This window comes from Apteryx mantelli, chromosome 6, assembly GCF_036417845.1.
Source record: "Apteryx mantelli isolate bAptMan1 chromosome 6, bAptMan1.hap1, whole genome shotgun sequence".
Classification (NCBI taxonomy): domain Eukaryota; kingdom Metazoa; phylum Chordata; class Aves; order Apterygiformes; family Apterygidae; genus Apteryx; species Apteryx mantelli.
The window spans coordinates 9,091,807-9,112,903 of record NC_089983.1 but is presented as its reverse complement, the minus strand read 5'-3'; the positions used below and the strand labels follow the sequence as shown (position 1 = coordinate 9,112,903).

General features: G+C 41.4%; 1 protein-coding gene across 3 annotated transcripts in view; it reads left to right on the top strand.

Annotated features, from left to right (window-relative positions):
• The window catches only part of UBE2F (ubiquitin conjugating enzyme E2 F (putative)), an 85,533-nt gene that overhangs the window by 28,852 nt on the left and 35,584 nt on the right, over positions 1-21,097 (top strand). For 2 of the 3 annotated variants that reach the window (XM_067298720.1, XM_067298719.1), the window contains exons 6-7: positions 4,230-4,300; positions 10,050-10,107. In XM_067298720.1, the coding sequence (XP_067154821.1) occupies positions 4,230-4,300; positions 10,050-10,107 (129 nt within the window). The remainder of the gene's footprint in view (positions 1-4,229; positions 4,301-10,049; positions 10,108-21,097) is intronic. The other variant, XM_067298722.1, reaches the window with a different exon arrangement.

Genomic DNA, 21,097 nt, shown 5'->3' with positions numbered 1-21,097 from the left:
GAACTCAACTCTTCATCAGTGTTCAGTTTTTGAAAAAGTCTCTACTGGAAAACCATTAGTGCTGTGCTCTGCACTGGGGACACCAGGCTGGCTGTCTTTTGAGAAGCTTAGGAAAACCTGGCATTACCTGTGCAGAATCCTCTGATTGGATCTGAACTCTTCCAATTCCTTTGATTTCTCTTCACAGCCAAGGTTTTCTTGTTTTTTATAGCACCATTTTGAAGGCATGACTTGGAATGAGTAGGCTTAGCTTTTGATATCTTCTGGACTCTAATTTTTCCCATAAGGACTGTCTACTTTCTGAATACAAAAAAGAGGAAACTACTGTTTTCATCTTGAGAGGTGTTTTCCCCCTAAAGTGGGAACTCTTCCATGAGAAAAGATACTAGGATGATAAAAATATGGATGTTTAACCATTAGTTTTTTATGGCATTAGAAATCTTTAGAAGATCGACACTTAATTTTGTCCTTTCTGGTTTGAAAAGTCTCTTTTTTTTTTTTTTTTGATTCTTATGATAGCTGCTCCCTGTTTGCATATCCGTATGTGTATGAAACTGTGGTGCTGGAACCACTGGGAATGGGATTCTGAGGTTGGTCTGGAGAGGGCTGAGTAAGTCCCATCACCTTGCATGCATTGCATACTTTTCCAGTTTCCTGTTGTCCTTTTATATCCTTAATGGATGTACAGTGGGAAGGAAAGACTTTAACAATGTGAAATATTACTTGCCAGAAAGCCTGTAAACTGTTTTTTGGTGGTAGTAGGACATCATGTCAGAACAGAAAGCAATTGGTGCAGATATGGATGGTTGAAGCAGGGTCATGAAAAGAAAAAGGGAGTGGAGTCAGTTCTGTAGTTTCTCCTCAAATGATCAGGCCATTAGAAATATTAAAAACTGTTGGCAAACCTGTCAGTTGGCATTTTAAAGCATTATTCTTTTCAGGAAATAGGCTGCACATTCATGAGCATTTGGAAAACCGTTTGACATCTGTCTCTCCAGCATCTGTTCCCCGAGCACCTCTCTTCTTGATTGATCAGCTGCCCAGAAACAGGGGTCAGTGGCAGATGGGAGAAAATGTGAAAAATGCGCTGGTCAGTGAGATCTCCTGATAAAGAAATAGCTTCTTTCCTGCTTTCAGATGCAGCTGAAACCATGGGTGTTACAAGATTAGGGACCTGATGTTTAACCTGACTCTAATAGTACAGATGTGGATTAACATTGGCATAAAACTTAACTCTCTGACACCATGCCTTGTGCAATTCTTGCATGAGTTTTAAGGCCCACTCCTGCTATAACGCTGCTCTTCTTCCACTTGTTGAGCTGTGTAATGCAGGATTAATCATAGTCCATTTAAAGCCCAGGGCAACGTGGCTGCGTTTTTCCCTTAACTCATTTCTCTGGGCTCTGTGCTAAGCTCAACTTCAGTCCATCTCAGAACTCTTCAGGGCCTGGTAAAGGAGAGGGGCTGACAGGAAACATCTCAGTACAGTGGGACTAGGTTGTAGTTTGGTCTCTGTGACTGGTATTCCTAATAATGCTTCTTTTGGAGAATTCCATTTTGTGGAAACTGTAAAGAAGAAAACTTGGAGTCATCGTTGCAGTGCAGTTTACAAGAATGCTTTGGGCCGACCATCTAGAGTGTAGACAAAATATTTGAAATAGCAGAAATTTGAGATCTGTAATATTAGGAACCTCATTATTTCTCCAGAAAAAAGCTTGGGAAGTGGGAAAAAAGAGTTACAGGAAAGACTAAACATACACATAATAGTGCACTTGTAACTCAAAAGTTATTAGACTTTCCAGACTGATCAAGATCTGCAAATGTTAATTGACTTCATTTATTGGTTGGTGTTTCCTATCCAATCTCTGATGTGGTGAGTGATTCCCACTTGACCTTGAAGAAAGCAGAGGCTGAGGTTTGAGTTTTTTGTGTCCCTTCTCTGTATATCTTGGAGTGAATGGATTTATAACACATCAGTTACTCTGGATAGTTGATAGCTTATATACAGCTACCTGTGGCAAATTGGAGGTCCCCTTTCAAAGCAGGATGCTGTACCATTGAGTAAGAGTGGAATAAAATAATACTCCAACTTGCATGCTCTCTGGTCTTCTGACAACTTGTTTTGTACAGCCATGCTCTTCGTTAAAGGAAGAGAATAGTGGAAGGGAGAGATTGCTGCTTTCGCCTGGAGAAGAAAATCTATTTTTTCCATGGTTGTGATCCCCAAATCTCAGGTTGAGCTACCTGTGCATCCTCCAGTATGTGAGGCCAGGGCTGAGTGTGTGAACAGTCAAATAGATCATTTGTGCAGGCTTCAGCTTGCGAGTGTCATGCGTAGGCCTGCGAGACGGTCGGAGGCGTTCAAGTGAAACAGTACTTTCAGGGAAATCTTGCGCAGATTCGGTGGTGTAAAGGAAGACTCCAAGGTGGTTTAGAGCCTAAGCTCTGAGAAAGGGAAGTCTCATCTGAAGATGAAATTTCTGATAGCGTTTCGGTTGTCTGAGAGAGGGAACTTTTGTTTTACAGCCAGGAGTGATTTTTTTTCTGAATCCTGAAGATGAGAAACACTTTGGGTTTTGATGAAAAGGAGAAATGAATTCTTTTGTTTCCACATTACTAAAAATTGAGAAACGAGTTACTTGTTTCAAAGACTGTCTTTCTTGTTTAGCCTTATAAAAATGGCTTTGAGGATTTGGGTGGTTTTTGAAGAGACTTAGTTTGTGTAAAAGCAGCTTACCTTTTTCTACTCATTGCTGCGTTCCCTGGCTGAAGGCACGTACGTTAGAAATTGTCTTGAGCTACAGGCATGGAAAAACTACCACTGCGTTCCCTGTTTTTGGGGAACTAGACGTAATCTTTCAAAACAGTGCGAAGGCATAACTTGCGGGAGACGGGGCTGATGTGGAACTTCGAAGGGGGGCACTTGTGGATTTTGGAGATAAAAAGACTGATACTGTTCTCCATGTGCCACTTAATTTTCAATAGTGGTGTGGCCCAGCCCTTGGGCAGAAGGTGTCCCGTGTTGACTAAGTTTTGCGTGGTCATTGGGCAGTCATGAAACGTGCGTGGACAAAAGTTAAGGTCTGAGTTATGAATTTTAGATGTGGTTGTAATGATAGCTGTTTCTTCATTATTTCACTTTCTTATTGCCATACAGGTATATTATTGATTGCTTAATACCACAAATATTTGCTCCTCTTGTCTCCAGGGAGCTGGGCTGAATTTAGAATATGTATCTGAATATTATACTAAGATGCTGGCAATTTGAGACCAAAGCAATGAGACAAAACACGTGGTGCCACTGTGCAAATAAAACTGTTGGAGCTGTTTTGTCTCTCGACTGAAGATGTCATGGGAAGCAGTGGAGAAAGGTAGCTCCGCAACTCTAATGTGCAATTTAATTGAAGTTATGGACGGTACTGGCCTGTGTTGATGTATACCGCTATACCCGCTCTAAGAAATCATCTGCTTGATTGCAAGCTGCAGGCTGTCGTTTGAAGAGCAGGGACGGCATAATGTGCTGTTGCTTAGCTACTAGCATTTGAACGCCCCAGTCTGTATTTACTTCGCAAAACCAGAGCAAGTGCGAGTGGATTTTTAAGAATCTGTATGTCAAAACCTGCTATGGAATTCAGAATTCTGGTGACCTTGCCTTAGAATAAGTCTGGTTTTTTTACACTAGCATGTTAAGTCTGGGTTTGAGTGGTGTTCTTGATAATTCTCTGAGTGCTTATGAATAGGAGGGTCTTTATTTAAAAGAAACTGTTCTTTTGATGTAGTTCTTACTGATAGCTCCTCTGCTGTTTTTAGCAAACACCCAAAACTTGAATAAGCCCGGGGGGGGGGGGGGGGAAAATGTAGCTGTGTTGTTATGATTTAAATTGTTGCCTTGCTGATTAAATGTTAAGAACCTGAATAACATGGAGAGCTTTTTTCCCTGAAGGAGACAGGAGAGGAGAGTAAATGGGAAGCTGTGATCGGGCTTCCTTTAAAATCGCTTTTTTCCCTAAGAAGCTGCTGAACACCAGCCCAGCTTTTGTAAAGAGTTGAGAGAAGCTACAAGGGCAGAGGTGGCTGGTACTCCTCGTAAATTATATTATCTGACTCTTTAACATACCAGCCTAGGCTGTGACTGTCAAACATGTTTGGCTTTTCAGTTCTGTAACTTGTAACAGTGATTTGCTTTTATCTGAAAGGGTAACACTGTAACTTGTTTTCTGTCCTGGCAGCCTCCAAAGGTAAAATGCTTGACAAGAATCTGGCATCCGAACATTACGGAGACGGGAGAAATCTGCTTAAGGTAGCAACAGCTTTCTATTTTTCACTTCAGCGGTTTTTGCGTGTGTGTGATAAAACACTGTGTAGTTTTCATGTCAGCGTTCTGTAGTGTCTCAACAGATTCTGCAAATCACGTGGGCCCGTGGCCCTTGGGGACCCAGGAAATCCACTGAAAGCACTGCTCCTGCTATGTAGCAGAGACTGCTTAGCACCCCCTTCTCTAGGTTTGGACGTAACATTTTATTTTATCTAGGGTGAAAGCATAAGCTCCAGTCCAGGCTGAACTTAGCCTTTCCTTTTTTCCCGTAGGTGAATAATCCTCAGTGAGAGGGCTTAAAGCTTTACTTGTTTCATGCCTAAATGTGTTAAGTACTTGGAAAGCATTTACATTTCCCAAAGGGAAAAAACGCCTTGAACTTTGACAGTAACGACTTTATATTTGCCATTTGTTTATTTTCACACTTAATATCTGCTATGAAATGCATGTGCTGGTTATAACAAAACATATGAAATAGATACTTTTGCTTTAAAGATGGGGGGTGCTTAAGTTAAAATACGAAGCCCAAAAGCTCACTTTTACTGAAGTAACAGACTTATGTTGCTGCACTCTTTTGATGGTAAATGTTTCTTCTTTAAAATCAGTTTTTGAAACTTCATAATTTGAGCGTTTCATCATGAGTACCTGATGGTGAAATTGGCCAGAAACTAAACATAAATAGCAGTGAAAAGCGTAGCTGTCATTTTTTTTCAAGTTGATGGGACATAAAATAAAAACTAGATGAAGCATAAGCACTGAAAATAGCAAGCTGGAAAACTCTTCTGAAAATCCAGAACAGTTGCCACCATGTGTAGCAGATCAGTGTTTTCTTAAAAACGACTTTTTCTTGACTGTTCTTTTCCTCTAGATGAAAAAAGTCATTTTAGTATTGTGCCCAGGGTCACGATGGAAAAAAAAAAAAGGAGTTTTCATAGCAAAGTCTGTCACGCCTTATTGGCTAGGTTAGGCTCATCAGCTGATAACAGGTACAAAGCTGTTATCAGTGCTTGTACCTGTAGTAATCTTGTCCGTTCTTCTGAGCAGCTAATAAAATTCTAACAGAAACCAGACTAGGAAGGCTGTAGTACCTACCTGATGCGCTATAGCTGTCAGACCGCAGCAGGGGCTGGCGTCCATAGGCTTTAACCTGACTTTGAGGATTCGAAGGTTTTAAGCTGTGGAAAAGCTTGCAAACCCCCAAACTTCTGCGACTGCCTAGCTAACGCTTTCTAAAAGAATGTGGTTGCCACCACTATTGGGATTTGCGTGCTAGTGATATGGAAAGGCTGTTTCAGCAGATATGTATTGCTGCTCTTAGCAAGCTTGCTCTCAGGCCAGACCTGCACCGTTTCAGAGTGCCTCCTAGAAATATCGCATTTTATGCAGTTGAACTTTTCATTTGACAGTAGGGACCCTGGTTTGAGGATCACTTCTTTACTACTTAAATTCCACCAAAGTCCTTGTGGCTTAGTGGAGAGAGCTTGGCTGCTTTGAGTCAAAAAGCTGAAGTAAAGAACTGAATAAGGGAGCTGTTTGGAAATGGCCAACAGGAAATACTAGACACCAAAATGTAGGTAAAAGTTTAAGCTCTGACTGCAGCGCTGCATCTTCAGAAGCTAAATGAAGCCTCCTCATGTTCCTGAGGACATTTGTGCTTCTAGTCTTAAAATGGTTTTAATTCTGACAGATGAACTTAGTGTTTGAACATCATAATTCTGCTTTATGAAGTGAAGTTGTTTTTTCAGAATCTGCTCTGAAACCTCAGCTTTATTTGAATGTCAGATACTTTAACATGTTAAACCTTTAAAGTATCTAACAATTTAGATGGAAAAACTAAAATAACTAGATTGCTTTGTGCCTATTATAATGGAGAATGCTGTCTATATATAGTGTCTGCAATCAACTTCTAGAAGAGTCTTTATATAAAAATAGCTTCAAGTATTTTTTTTCTTTTTTTAAGCAGAAAAAAATCCTGATCAGTATTTTTCCAACTTTCTTTTATTAAACACACCTTTATGGTATCATATCAGTTCGCATAGATAATCATCCCAGAATTAAAACATAGCAAATGATTAAACTTGCATCAGATATAATTGTTTTGGGTAGGAGAAGCATTGTTTGTGTTTCATGGGTTGCAGTTATTCAGAATAGATCTGGACCATACTTGTGGGTATTGTCTCCATTGCATGCACATGTGGGTGAAAAACAGCAAGGTACCTAGAGCAGATAAACTTATTACATGTTCCAGGTGACTGCTTTCTTGAAAATCTGTTACACGTGTCCCTGATGGTTTTTTCCTTATTGATTTGATTACATCTGCATAAGCTTTTAGCATAGCGTTGTCACGCCGTGTTGGCGGTGCCAGATCAGGAAGGTGGAGAGGGAGAAGCCTGACCAGGGAGGTGAGCAGCTGGAGGAAGAGAAGCAGCCCTGGAAAGTGCCCCTGCCAGTGGAGGGGTTCTGAAGAGGATTTACAGCCTCTTAACTCAAACTTGCCTTCAATGATACTTCATACTGGCAAAAGGAAGACAAAACTGTTTTGTTGGAACTGACATTTTATGTTGATAAATGTGTTCATCCGAGATCTTTAAAGCAGATTTTCTTTGGGACTGATCTCCCTCTTACAGTAATTTTAGTCACTTAAGTTATAAAGCACATCAGCTTGAGTTTCAGGAAGTTTTAAACTTGTCAGAGCCATGCAGTTCCCACTTCAGTAAAAGTTTTTGAAAGGTCTCTTTAGGATGCTGTGTATTTAAAGGAGAAAAGGTTTTGAAGAAATTTTCTTTATTCAGGACTTAAGTCACAGAATAACTGGAAACTAATGCCTGAACAGCTGGCTGGTCATGTCAGTGGCCGTTTTGGTTACTATACATCCAGAAATAGCAATTTTGCCATCTTCCCATAGGAACTCAGATATAATGATTTGAAATCACATTCTTGTGAGGTCTCTTTAGGGATATAAATGCCAGATGTGAAGGTGTGGTTGTCAGTTCCAGTCATTCTTCAACCAAGGATGCGTTTGGCTTGTGTCTGTTCCTCACTCAAGACAAGGCAAATGGAAATATTCTTTAAATGTCCTTCCCCAGTTTTTTGTCAAGTTACCTGCCTGATAAGCTCCTGTTCGTACCATAGCACTTACCCTCCTGTTGGCCCTGTCATTTCTTCCGCAGCAAAGCCTTTACTCGCTAGCTTCAGCAATCCACAGTGGTGTAGAACTGGCTTACCCGTCTCTCTATGGATGCAAAATCATTCTAAAGCATTGCAAGGGAAGTTTCTGAATGTTTATTTAATCGAAATACTAGATGAGGTTCCTGGGACACTTACATGATATAGCAAAGCCTGGGCAATTTTAGAACACTTGGTGCAAGTAAACAGGTTTTCCTGTCCATCAGGGGTCTTGAAAACCCTTGTAGAACAGATGGCTTTTGTGGCTTATCTGGAAGCTCATCAAAGGAAGCCTCCTGAAGCATTAAGTGGGGGAGAAAAACTCTATGGTTTGTGCCATTTGAGAACTTCCCCGTAGCTCAGCTCCTCTACGGCAGCACATCCCTGGAGGACAGGCCTTTGAACAGATATGCAGGTGCTAATTCATCCTCTAATTCTTGTTGTATTTTGCTTATTTCTGCTCATTTGGGATGAAGCAGCTCTGCTGTTTGTTCATATGGTGCTCTGAGAGCAGATCACCTCCGCTCTGGCCTCCAGACAGTCTGGCTGGTGTATCTGGGTCATTCCCGGGGAGAAGGCGAGATGCTGTTTCTCTAGACGCCCTGTGCAGGGAAAAGGTGTTGATTAGGGGCATAATGATCATCTCTATCTGAAGGGAGAAAGAGGATGCTGCCTAGAAATGAATTATAGCAGTAAAGCAGTAACAGCAGAAAAAAGGATGCTTATCTATCTTCATTGCTTGGTTGCCGGAGCTGTCTGAGGGGTGTACGAGTGTCTCGTCTCGGGTCCTGGCTGCCAATCTTCCCTAGCTGGAGATTTGCCTAGAGAGAGCTCGGAGCTTCTGGGAAGCCTGAAGGGTGTTAATGAGGCTTAGCTGATGTGCTCAGGCACTTTGAGCTCTGTCAGTGGATATTTTTGTTTTTTTGGTCTGTGTTAACTTATTCCTGGCTCTTGCACACCCAGTGAACTGTATGAACAGGCCAAGGGAAGTACTGGTAGCTAATGTAGAAACCTCTTTTGAGGAGGAGATGTACTGAAATGAAGTTAAAATTATAATCCATTATTTGCTCAAAACCCCCATATCCTGGCTCTTGCCTGTTCCACATCATTCTTGCTTTTACTTTCATACTATGAACAAAAACCATAGCCACAATGCTGTCTTTAATGTTCTTGAAATTAGTTTTGGGCTGCACTAGTGGTAGTTGCATGTTTTGTCTTTGTAGAGGCACAGAAATGAGACTAGCAGCACAATTCAGATGGATTTATCTTGCCAGGCTAATGTGTTTTGAAGAAAGTATAGAGCACTTTATTACAGGTTAACTTCCTACCCCCTGTGCAGACAATATGGGGTAATCCTAGTCACCGTTTTTCCTTGAATTAAGAACCTTGCATATTCAATAAATAATTGCTTGGATAGACTGTATGGTTCAGTCATCACTTGTAGTTTAAAAAAGAATTAATACATGTCATCCTGAAAGTGGGCAAAAGCTAGTAGTTTAAGACAATTTTACGTTAACCCTATCGTTTCAGTAGTAGAAGCCGCTTTTGGTGATACATTTTGGTGCTTTGCTGCTTTGCTGTGTGAGTTTTCTGTTTTAGATAACCTCTTAACAGAGGAAGACAAGTTTGTGAAATGATGTTTAAAGGAGTTTTCATACTATTTTTCATTCTGATTATTACTTTTTTGCATAAATGTGAGTGAGACTTCTGCTCACTTCTCAGTTATGCTCTGGTCTCCAGTAAGTGCAGTTCTCTTAACTGTTAATGTTTTGATCTTTAAGGCCCAGGAATGACTAACAAACTGAATACACCTCAAAGTTTTTCCTGCTTTTCAACATGTAAATGGTTTAACTGTTTCACTGGACTTGGTATGCATCAGAGTATACAAAATCTCTATACAGTGTGTGGGTATATAGGAAAGTCCATATCTTAATTGTTTATACTCATATTCAGGAGCATGTATTTACAGCTTGTAAGAAACTCTTTCCTCCTGCAAGCAGTCTGTCTTACCCAGTCTTACCCATACTCTTCATCTATGCTTTAATATTTGTGCTGACTTCTTGATTTCCAGTTGGGGATATATGGTGTTGAGTTTGTCTGTAAGACTTAAACCCACTTTTGCATGCAGAATATTTTTTTTTAAGAGAAATATACCAAAGGTGGTGGAATGCAGCATATTCTGCAAGGCCTGTCTCCTCACCAGAGATGAGCATGTCCTAAACCGCAGTGCATGTCTACCTGTGTGCTCAGGTGGAAAGCAAAGCTCAGTATTGGGGCTGGCTCATGAGGACCATGGCCACACTTGTTACACTTAATCAAAGTAATTTGTCTTTTGGCAAAGCTGAGCTCAGATCCAGATCTGTAATGATGCTGTGTGAGGAATAGAGTTCTAGGATGGCATACCAGTTTTTCTGTGCATTTTTAATCTCTCAGTACAAGCTATAGTGCAAGTGGTTCTGTAATGCTTACATTGCAATAACTTCTTACCTTTTTTGTTTTCTGAGAAGATTTCTGACAAAATTTATTTAACTAGAAGTTGCACTGTATAATATGTGTGTCTTTTTTCCAGTTTATTGAGAGAACATTCAATTGATGGCACTGGCTGGGCTCCAACTAGAACATTAAAGGTACCATTTCCTTTTAGATACATACATCAAACTAGATATCTCTAAAATATTTTTATGGACTTGCAAAGAGATAGATAAAGCAAACTGCATTAGAAACAATTGGGGGTTTTTGTCTTTCAACAGTGTCTTTCATCCAGTGCTGGTAGCAGTATTAGTGACAAGTGCAATGCTAACTGATTATAAAACAGTTTGCTAGTTTTAGTGTAGCGGGACAAACGCTAATCCATGACCTTTGTAACTTCCGTTGAATTCACATTGCTGGCAATAGGCTGTCTATCCTATTTTTGGAGTATAGGAGCTTAGAGAAGTAAAAGGGCAGGATGCATTTGGGAGAAACACCTCATGGAGCATAGAGCCAGGGTGCAGGTACGGTACTGCCTTGAAATCTTTCATCCTCAGCGTTCAAAGTCGTGAGCAGCACAACTGCGTTTAGGCATTGCACAAGCAGGGCCCTCTTGGCTGGTTTAGCAAGTCCAATAGGGAACTAAGCGCCTCTGCCCTTTACGTTTGCCTTGAATGTCACTTTGCCGAAGTCACGAAAATGTAAGTGAAATTTTGGCCCTTTTGAAGTCAATGGCAGCTCTGGCACTGTAGTTGCAGAATGACTTTAGAAGTCAGTCCTAAGGCAGTTGGGCACCGTTAACAAATTCAGAGTTGTAGTTCCTGTATGAAATACTCCTCCGGAGATGGTCGCGAAGGAGGAGTATCTCAGCTCTGTGACTGCTCTCGCCTTCTTACGGAAGGCGGTCGGCTTTATTTATATTAATACGTTGCTCTGGGCGAGAGTCTCTCTTTTTGCATTTAAGAACCGATTCAGGCAGGGTATCCTGGTAAAGAGCACGAGCTAGGTATATAAAATTTATACATATCAGATGTTTCTGTCTTTTCAAAAGCAAATCGAGCACGAGTTTTACCAAATACTTCCTTTTTGGAAGTATGATGAGATCTTTGGCTTCTGATTGTTTATCTGTGAAATCTCTTCATGATCTGCCTGATTTTTCTGGAAAGTGAAATAGGTGGATGATGGAATAAATGCTGTTTTCTATTCAGCTAGTATTTGGTGTGGGTTGGGTTTTTTTTTGGGGGGGGGGTTGTTTTTGCCCCTTGTATTATTCTGTTTTCACGTTGGCTTGAATCAAGGCACTGCCTTGGTAATTAGGTTAACTGGTTCTGTGCCTGTATTTCATTCCCCAAAATGCTGTTGATATACAAATGCTTAAGCTTCAACTTTTAGAGAATTAGTACACCAAAATCACAACTTGAAAAGAATGCACATGTAATTTTATCTGCTATGCTAGTCCAGTTTATGATGTCTTTCTCATGGAGATTAAAATATTGCTGCATGTTAGCACTGTAAAGAAACTTTAGATAATGCCTGTGTGTTTTCTGTTGCATTAATGGGCAACCAGCTCAGCTGTCTAAATGACCAGGTAGAGCTCTGTGTTGCAGTTTAAGCTTGAAGAATTTTGGTCTCAGTTTGCTGGGGTTGTGGCAAACTAAACTGAGCTATCAGTTGTGATCAAAGTTATCTGAATGAACAAGCCTGTAGTGTTGGAGCTACTTAAAGGTGCTGCATATTCCATAAATGGGCCATTTATAAGATAATTTCCCAAGTCCTTGACTCTTGGGTTAAGTTTATTGTGCCTCTAAGGCATTTGAGTCTCGTGGACTGTTCAGTTGACAAGACAGGAGAGTTTGGGTGGAAAAACTGTTGACAGTATATGTACTTAACTTCTGTCCTTGCTGATGGGAGACGTGTATTAATCTTCTGTTCCCTTTTAGTCTTGCATCAGACAACTAATTGTGCGTGATTAGTTTTATAGAGCAAGCATCCTCGAATCTCCCCTGCCAGGAGACTCAAATTATTGAATTTTTGGAACCAGTTTAGGGTGTTTTTTCCTTTTATAAGTTAAAGCAAGAAGAGAAGAATATTTTGACTATAAGTGTTGAAATGAAACATTTAGCAAGAGACTAGAACAAGAGATACTAAATTAAAAAAAATCTGTTCAACAGGTTTTGTTGCTCCCTTTGGGCACAGAAGCAGCACAATCACAAGATCACATTTTATAGCATAGAAAAAAATCTTTAAAGTTTTATATTCTTTATTTTTTGTTTTCAGAGAGTCCATTCTAAATATGCAGTTTCAGTGAGTGTTTTTTGACTTGTCATGTTGTCACTTTTGGGTTTGGCATGTCATAACCAAAAAGAAGGGATGGCTTTTTGGTCCTGATCTCGAAGCTAAGTCTTTGTAGGAACGTAGTGAATACACTGATCCTCCAGTACAAAAGTAGCTTTAAAAAAGTCAGGCAGAAACAGCCGTTGGGGATGTTGAAAAGCTACAAGCCCTATTCCCAGAACAATGTTTTTGCTTTGGATACAAAATGTAAGCAGATAGCAACTAGCAACGAAATATCATCTGCAGCGAGTCTGTTCTTTGTAGATCTGATCCCTCATTCCAAATGCGCTCTTTGAAATAAGTATTAATAAAAATTGGGAGGGTGGGTCCCTGTCAGAGCCGAATTCCTGGCAGTCTCTGTACCAGACCTTATTTCAGTTCTTCAGCCGAATGTCATCCGTAAAGCTTCATGCATGCCTCCGTAGGGGTTTTGTTGAAGTTTGGTTAGTGTCCAAGTGCTTAGACTCCAGGCTGCGTACAATTTTGAGCTGGAACATATGGAATTGTTTTGACTTATCTACAGTAAAGCCACACAGTCAAGCTATTTGTCAGTGTTCATTAATTATATTCTGTAATTGGTATGTATTAACTGTGTAACATAGAATTACAGTGTGTAAGGGTAAGCGCTAGGAAACTAGAGCCCTGCAATACAAATTACGCTTATCTCAACACTCCACTTTGCATCCACCAATCCAGCTTTCCTGAATTTTGTTTCAAATGCTTAACGCTACGGTTTGGAGAAGAAGGTCCTTTCCACAAGTTGGCAAAGGTGTGGATTTGCGCAGTAGCACTATGGCTGATGTCCAGCCTTGTCCAATGATGGACTTTGAAATCAGTGTTTTATATTGCACCCATTGACTGGTAATAGGAAAGCAGCCTGGTTTTATGGAGGAGCAGTACCAAATTTGTCCAGTAAAACACTCTTAAATATTGCTAGAATATTTCATTTCAGAACGGTGGTATGTTGGATGTCCATGACAAAAATTGGTAGTCCTTACCAACGTAGCCATCCTGAGCGCATTAATAAAACTGTTCAATGGATTAAAAAAACCTCACACAAATCAGCTTTACTCTAGGTTTTCTGCCATTGTATGCATTTGTAGGGTAAGTACTTAATCTTTTAGAAAGCTTAAGTTTTAGAAGCAGCAGCCAAGATCGTGTCTCATCTTCTGTATCCTTGCGGTGGCAGCAGAGATCTTAAATGAAAATCCTTCAAAATAAACTGCTATGACATTTTTAACATTTGCTTTACTAGAAAATGGATAGCAATTTGCAGAGGCATTTAAATTATGTCTTTTTTTAAAGAAAGTTTAAACTTCTCCTAGACACTCTGTAACAGTTCTCCTCTGATAAAATGTGTTCTGACAGCCTAGAGAATTGTTTAAAAAGCTGAGTTCAGTTTTCTAGTGTTTTATTGCACTCAATGTCTTCTCATCCATGATTGAATTCTTTGTTACTAATTGCCGAGCATTACCTCTTCTTACAATTTACTCCCTCTTATCTGTTAGTGCTTTCCATGGGCTGCTGTGAAATGCAGTCTGTGAACCACTACTAGATACTGAAGAATATGCTATCTCTGAGTTACTGTAATATATATATTTTTTAATCTGCTTATACAGAAAGTTGGGTTTAACCCTGAAAAAGATTGGTTAATGTTTTAAAGGAAAAAAAATATATATATATATATACACACATAGACACACACTTTTTTATCACAGTTGATACAATTGTGAATGTTTTCTTTATCCATAGAAACACTCCTGAATCCTAAATTCTTAGATAATCCCGGTAACAGGTGTTGCCACAGACTGTGCATTGTGTAAAAACTGATGAAATACTTTAACTGATCTTTCAGTGTGATCTTGCACTTCTTTACAGCTAGTTCTAAATAAGCAGCAAGAGTTCGTTTACTTTTTGTCTCCTTTTTTTCTACATCATCTTATTGCATGCTTCTTTGCTCTCTGAATCAGAGCAATCAAAGTTGAGGACTGCTGATGTTATTTTAGGCATTTGCGCAGACTGCCTGAATAGCTTGCTTTTCTCCTGCTTTTTAGTCTCATGGTCAAAACTGACATCTTCCAGGTGGAGAGCAAATAGGTGGTTTTAATTCCATGCTATTCTCAGATTTTTATTTCACTGAAGATACAGAATCTCAGAGAATCACACCAGCTTTTTAAGTACCTATAAGAAATAAAAACACTGTTACTGCTCTGATATCCTGTTTTTTTCCCCTCAGTAGTTCCAATTTAGAACTCAAAAGAGCTTCTGTAGCTCCCGTTATTCATCAACACGTGCTTCCTTGTACCTCGTTCACAATGAGTAGCATCTGCCTGCATAAGATAGGTCTCCCTGCTACTCACCAGCTTTCTCTCAAATGCTTATTTTGACTTAGCTATAACATTATCCCGGGTGATTGATTTTTAAAAAATAAAGAAATGGATCTATGTTTTGTGATTGCCTAACTGGTTCCAGAAGTCAAGTGGTTTCTTCTGCAGTTATCTGCAACGAACTACAGCTGGAAGTTGGTCAGTGACTGATTAATGAACTGTAATGGTAATCGAAGCATGTCTGTGCAACTCTAGCCCTGGAGGGCTGAATGTAGTAACATTAAAAACAGTATTAAAAAAAAAAATGTGGTGGATGTCCACAAGGAATATTTGGTCATTTTTGTAAGCCTGTTCTGATGGGGCCATAGTGGGTTGCATATAATTGGAGTCACTGCTTTCTCTAGGACTTCATTTACTGGCTAGGTGTAAATGCCTTTCTGTTCTTCCTTAAGATATCTTAGAGCTCATTTTTGTCATGTTCATCTTGCTGCCAGCCAGAGAGACTGGAGCAGGTATGGGCATCATCAAGGGGGTCTCAAAATCCAGATGTGCAGGTAGTTTTTAGACCCACCTATAGGAAACTAATGATTTTTTTTCAGGAATTCCTTTCCCATAACTCCAGGTAGTAGGTTAAGAAATACCTGCTTGCATTACTAGATAATCTAATCTGAAAGGGATTAAGTTTCTTTTACTGTAAACTGATTGCTGTTTAAAGTTTATCCATAAGAAGCTTACTTATTTAATTAGCATTTAATACTGAATGGGAAAATATGCCCTGTTTGTTGCATCAGTTCTGCTGTTGTCTTCAGGCAGTAAAATTACAGTATTTGAAATCATGCAGCTGTCAAGCTGTAATTACTTGGACAAATAAATCGGAGGATCTCAACTTCATTTCTTCAGTTACCTTTCACTTCAGCGTTTAAGCAGAAAGCTAAATTTCAAAAGCTTCAGTGTAAGCAGAGTGCTTCTCATTGTCCTAATGAAAATAGGTGGTCTGCTGTCAAAATTGTATGCGATTAGTGTAGAAGATTACTTTGAACAGACAATAACTGTCACTGCCCTCAAGATGAGGAAGAGAGAAAGAGTGAACCTGTATGTTTCCTGCAATTCAATTAATTCTTGCTGCCGGCACTCTTTCTATCTCGGCAGCGTCATGGGGAACGGTGCCCGTTGCAATAGCATCAGGATCAATACTGACTCGTATTCTGCCCTCGAGTTACTCAAATGCCATTTTGTAATGGGTCTTCCTACTTACCCTGTATGTAGAAAAGTTAAAGCACATGCTAGTAAAAGCTGCCTTCCTAGGTGGATTATGTTTATCCCCCATACTGGGAAAATAAGGAGGAGAAAGTGCTTCATTAAAAGCAAGAGGCTTCCCAGTTGCGACAAAGAGCGTGAAGGCTCCTACTGTGCTGGAGGAGAAAATGCTGGAGAGTCGAGCAGAGCTTAGCAGGGAGATTCTTGATCTAACATGGATCTCGTATCCAATTTCCGTGAACCTCTCAGTCACAGTTGTGAAGGTTATAAAACAAAGCACTTAAAATCATATGTGCAACCTTAAAGGGAGGAACCCTGTCAAGGTCTCTACCTCCTTCAGCGCCTGGTGCTGACCAGTACAGAGCCACTGAGCAGTGAGGAGAAACAAATTAACCCCTGTGTGGGTAGTTTTGTACTGCAGGCGAGTTTCAAATACTGTGTTAAGCAGAGGATTGCTTTTTGGTGTGTTTTTTGTTTGTGTTTTGGGTTTTTTTTGTGTGTTTGTTTTTCCGGGTGGTGTGCTTTCAAGTGCCTTCTTTGATGCCATACAAGAACTGAGTCAGGTTGATGTTGGTTTCGGGCCACTTCCTCCACCAAACTGTCCAGAAACCAGTAGGGAGGACGAAGGAGATGAGCTATGTCTACATTAGCAGGGAATCCCAGCAATTGCGATGGGTTAGGAGGTTGAAGCCCATCTCTGCTGTATATGGTTTATTCCAGGTTATATTTAATCCAGTGTCCCTGTGTTTTGGAGCTTTCCAGAGAATATCTGTCTCAAATCATTGCGTTCTCAGCTTGGAGAAGCACCGTGCTGTTCTTCATTTTTCTTCTCTCATGGGTGCTGGTAGTGCATCCATGCTTCCTGCACCATTGCCCTTGTAAGACTTCTTCCACAGGCCTTATTTCTGCTTGTGCTGTTTGCAGGTGAGACTGTGGTGCCTCCCACCAAGCCTGTCTCCCCCCTCAGAGCAGCACTCAGCACCACGCTGGGAAGGGGAGAGGGGTGGACTTAATTCTGGGGCTGCAACAGCTATTCCAGAAGGATGCCCTTGAAGGACCTGACACCCAGGCACTGGGGTTTCCTTTTCTCTGAGGAGCAAGACCTGCAGAATAGCTTTTCAGGAGCCCTTGTCTCTCTGCCTGTGCCAACTGGAGGTTTTATGTGTGGGCTTCTGGCTGGAACCCTGTTCAGAGGAGGACTGTGCCCTGTGCACTTTGTATCACTTCTTGCCATCAGAGGTCCCCCAGCTTGTCCTCTTCAGTGACTAAGTGCATTTAAAGGTCTAACTCTGCATGCTCATGTGATGAAGGCTCTTAGCACCACGTAGCGCATCTGCTGCTGCCAGCAGCATCTTTGCTTTTTTCCCCTGCTCCTCAACAAAATGAGTAACAAAATAAAACACATGCTACGAAGGCAGATAGCTTTAGGGAAAGGCTCTTGCTTCTGGCAGGCAGAAACACCTGCAGCTAAACAGAAGGATGGCAGTGCAAGTGTTTAGACTATACTTTCTTTCCTGAAAGGGCTGTCACAGTTGTGAGTTTGTGACCAACCAAGCAAATGGTGCTCAGGAATTTCTGCTGAAATAAAAGCTTGTCTGCATCTCCGTCTCATTGTGGGTAGCGAGTCTGCAGGCTATGGACTCCAGGTCCCGTTAGAGCCCATAGTGTGTTAATGTGACACACTTCTTTAGCTCCTTCCCTTCTTGACCCCCTGGCTGTAGGCCGCCTGCCTTGTTCTCAGCTGCAAACTCTTCTGTGTTGCAAATAAGCAGAGCTCCTTCAAACCTATACCTGGTTCTTGTCCGTGCGACCGGAGCAGGATCCACAGTGTTGCCATGCGTGGTGCTGCTGCCCAAGTCATCAACCCACAACCTGCTGAGTTGGAGGAGGAGAAGAGATGGGTGGTGGGTTGCAAAAGCCTGGCAGGGCTGTGCTGTCATGGCACACTGCGTACCCAGCTTGCTGGTTAGCTGGGACTGAACGAGGGACTCGTGCAGGCAGGCACTCTGACACAGTGAGTTTCTTTCAAAAGTTTTCTCTTGTGGTTCGGGGCCAGGAGGAATTGCTTTTAAAGATGCAACAGCCCTAGCAGTGACCATTCTACCTTTTGGTAGAATTAGGGTAGAAAGATAAATGCACATATCTTTCTGCATGTATATCCTTGCAGATCTTTCTACCCTAATTCTGCCAAAAGATTTTCTTGCTCCCTGCCCGCCCTGAAGCCACATACAGAAATGTGGTGTGCTTGCGGAGACAAAAGTGGGAGCAGTGCAGGGGTTGCTGATGCTAGCTGGGATGAGGAGCAGGCTGACAGGGTGCCCCTGAATGTGTCCTTGGAGGAGTTTTCTGCAGGATCCAAGGAGGAGTATGCCCAGGGCATGCTCTTCTCCTGATTCTCCTGCATGATGCCAGGACATGGATATCCCAGTGAGCAACAAGCTTCGTTGTGTGCAAGTCCTCTGTAAGGGGGGGGGGGGGTCAAACCCTTCCCAAAGTGCAGCTGTCTGGAGGCTTGAGAGCATGGACCACCTCCTTCTTTTAGCGTGATGTTGTTCTCTGATCCTCTTGTGCTTCATGGCAATCACGAGATCAGCCACAGCCTGATGCTGCCACCAGGTGCTTCTGGTGCTGGAGAAGCTTGGACCTTCTTGCAGCACAGCGTTGCTAGTAGTGTTGCTTCCTCAGGGCTCACGTTGTACCTTGTTATATTTTCTGGGAGACTGCAGGGGGTTTCAGCATTGCAGAAGATAGTTCTAGGGAAGCAGCTGGAAAAGGGAGATAAATAGGGAACTTCTGGTCTAATTTTATCTGAAAGTTTATTTCACACACACCAGAACTGCTGTGTGAACTGAGCCAATGCACAGAAAGTGGGACCAGGTGGGGGCTTCGCTTCAAGATTGCACTGCTGCTTGGAAGGACAACACTGACTCACCAACTGTCCCAATGCGTGAAGCAGAGCGGTTTGCACAAGGAAACTTGCTTTTGCCCCCGCTGTGCAGGGCTGGACCGCTGCCCGTGGCCCTGCAGGGAGCTGCGTGATTAATGGGCGCTGGCGACTGTGGAAGGCCTGCGCACATGCAGCGAAAACCCAATTGCAAAGGAGTTTTAGTTGTTCCAGTCCAAGTTGTTTCTGAACATCCTTCATGATTGCAGTTCAGGTAGGTATTTGTGGCTATTGCAAAAGGCACAATTTTACCATGACGACTGTACCTTTCAAAGGTTCAAGTCTCCTTCTCTAAAGCCTGTAAAGGAGGTCAGAGAAAAGTGCAGTGCAAAACTCTCTTTTTTTTCCAATATCCTTGCTCTCAAAAGTGGTTAAAACATCCATTGTTATTGCTTCTATTGCTTTCCCTTTCTTCTCCACCTCAAAAAAATTAATAAGCAGCAGACAAAAACCTTCAGACCCAGTATTTGGTAAAGGGAAGTTATAAGAAACTGAAAATGGTCTTCTGTGTAGATCTAATGTTATTATAGTTTTCTTATAATAAGCTTTAGAAAGTTTTTCTGCAGGAGTAAATTTTGTTGTATTTTGATTTTATAAGTCTGCTTTATCAGTTTTGGAGGGATTGATTTTCCCTTCTGTTCATGCCAAGACCAATGAAAATGCTTATACGAATCAGTGTCCTGTAATAACCTTTGCTTCATAAAAGATGTGCAAAATTTTCTCTTTCTCTCTGTAGTGGCTTCTGGCAAAGCTAAATCTTTGATTTTAATACAGTAACTGTTATTGCCAGCATGTTTTTAAAGAATGATTCAGTAGAGCAGTGCAGTACATCAGTAAGTGATTAAATCATGCGTGTTTTCCCCAAATTGTTGATTCCTGAATATGTAGTTTGCGTCGAGTTTAATCCGTTCAGCTGACTAGTCTCCGCAGGGCTCTCGCTTTGGTGTTCATGATCATTGCAGTGCAGTTCGTTACGAAGCTATTGCAGAATTCTCCTGGGAACAGTTTATACGAGATTATCTGCTTGTTCTGAAGTAACCTGGGGGACAAATGTCAAGGAGTCAGTAACAAAAGTAAGAGATTTTAGACGGGTGCTCCTGCATACTTGGCACTTCACAACTCTCTTGCTTGGGAGAGGAACAGACTAGAATTGTTCCCATTTTCTTCCCTCCAGTATATTTGAGCACAGAATAAATTGTTTTCAGGCTTCCTCTTTTTTTTTTTGGTGTGCGTGTGTGTATTTCTAACTGGAGCAGTGCATGACGTTTCCGCTACCCAAAGTCCTCTAAGTCACTGTCCTTATATTTGGGTGGGAAGCAGGAGCTAGGGGATTCCAGGCACGTGAGCATTAAGATGGCCATCCTGCTTGTTTGAGGATGATGTTCTCCTCATCCCCTTATTCTAGGTGCAGATGGTGCTTCACCTGCCACAGGATTTTTGCAAAATACTTTAGCAATGTTATATGCATGATCTGAGAGCAGTGGGGCAAGGAGAGGAAACGTTACCAAAGAACATTTTATTTGGAGAAGATTGTTTAGCAGAGAAGCAGCCTGCAAACTAAAGATATTTCTTTGTTCTTTCTCTTTGTGTCTTCTTTATATAATGCTGATTATCCCTAGTTAGTAAGCTAAAAAAAAAAATGTATACCATCTCTGGTGTGAAAACATGTTTTTCAACATCATGAATGAGTGATAAGTTTTTTTATAGTAGTGGTTGCAAACAGCTGAGTCAACAGGGAAGAAAATGGAGATGTTTGCAGAGGCATGTCGAGGAGGCAGAAAGAAGTCTGACGGGGCAAGCTGGAGCGTTTGGGTCCGGGTGGGATGAAGAACACTTGATTTTCTAGGCTACGATGAATACAAAAAGAAGCTGCGTGTGTTAGTAAGAGAAGGCAGACAGTGGATGGGACTGGAAAACCATGTCAGGCTGGTCCATTGACAGGTAGGAGAGAGCTGCCCTCAAGAGCCACCCATGCTGTGCAGAGCTCCCACTTGCAGTAAGCTGAGTTTTCAGGTGCAGTTTGAAGTCCTTTTCCAAAGCGCGATGTACGAAGCAGGGCATTTGTTTTATTGCAGTCGCTACTTCAGTTTTTCAGAAGTCGCCTGAGACATCTGTTTGTCTAGATGACTGCTTCTCCTTCCATTGATCTGAACAGGTTAAATTGTTTGCATTTTTAACGTGCTTTAGCAGCGAGCTTTAGTTTAGTTAGTCTGCTAGATCAGAAATGCCCCTTAAATCTCCAAAGAAGTTTGTTTGATTGGAAGCTCATTAGCAGCTTTTGTCTGG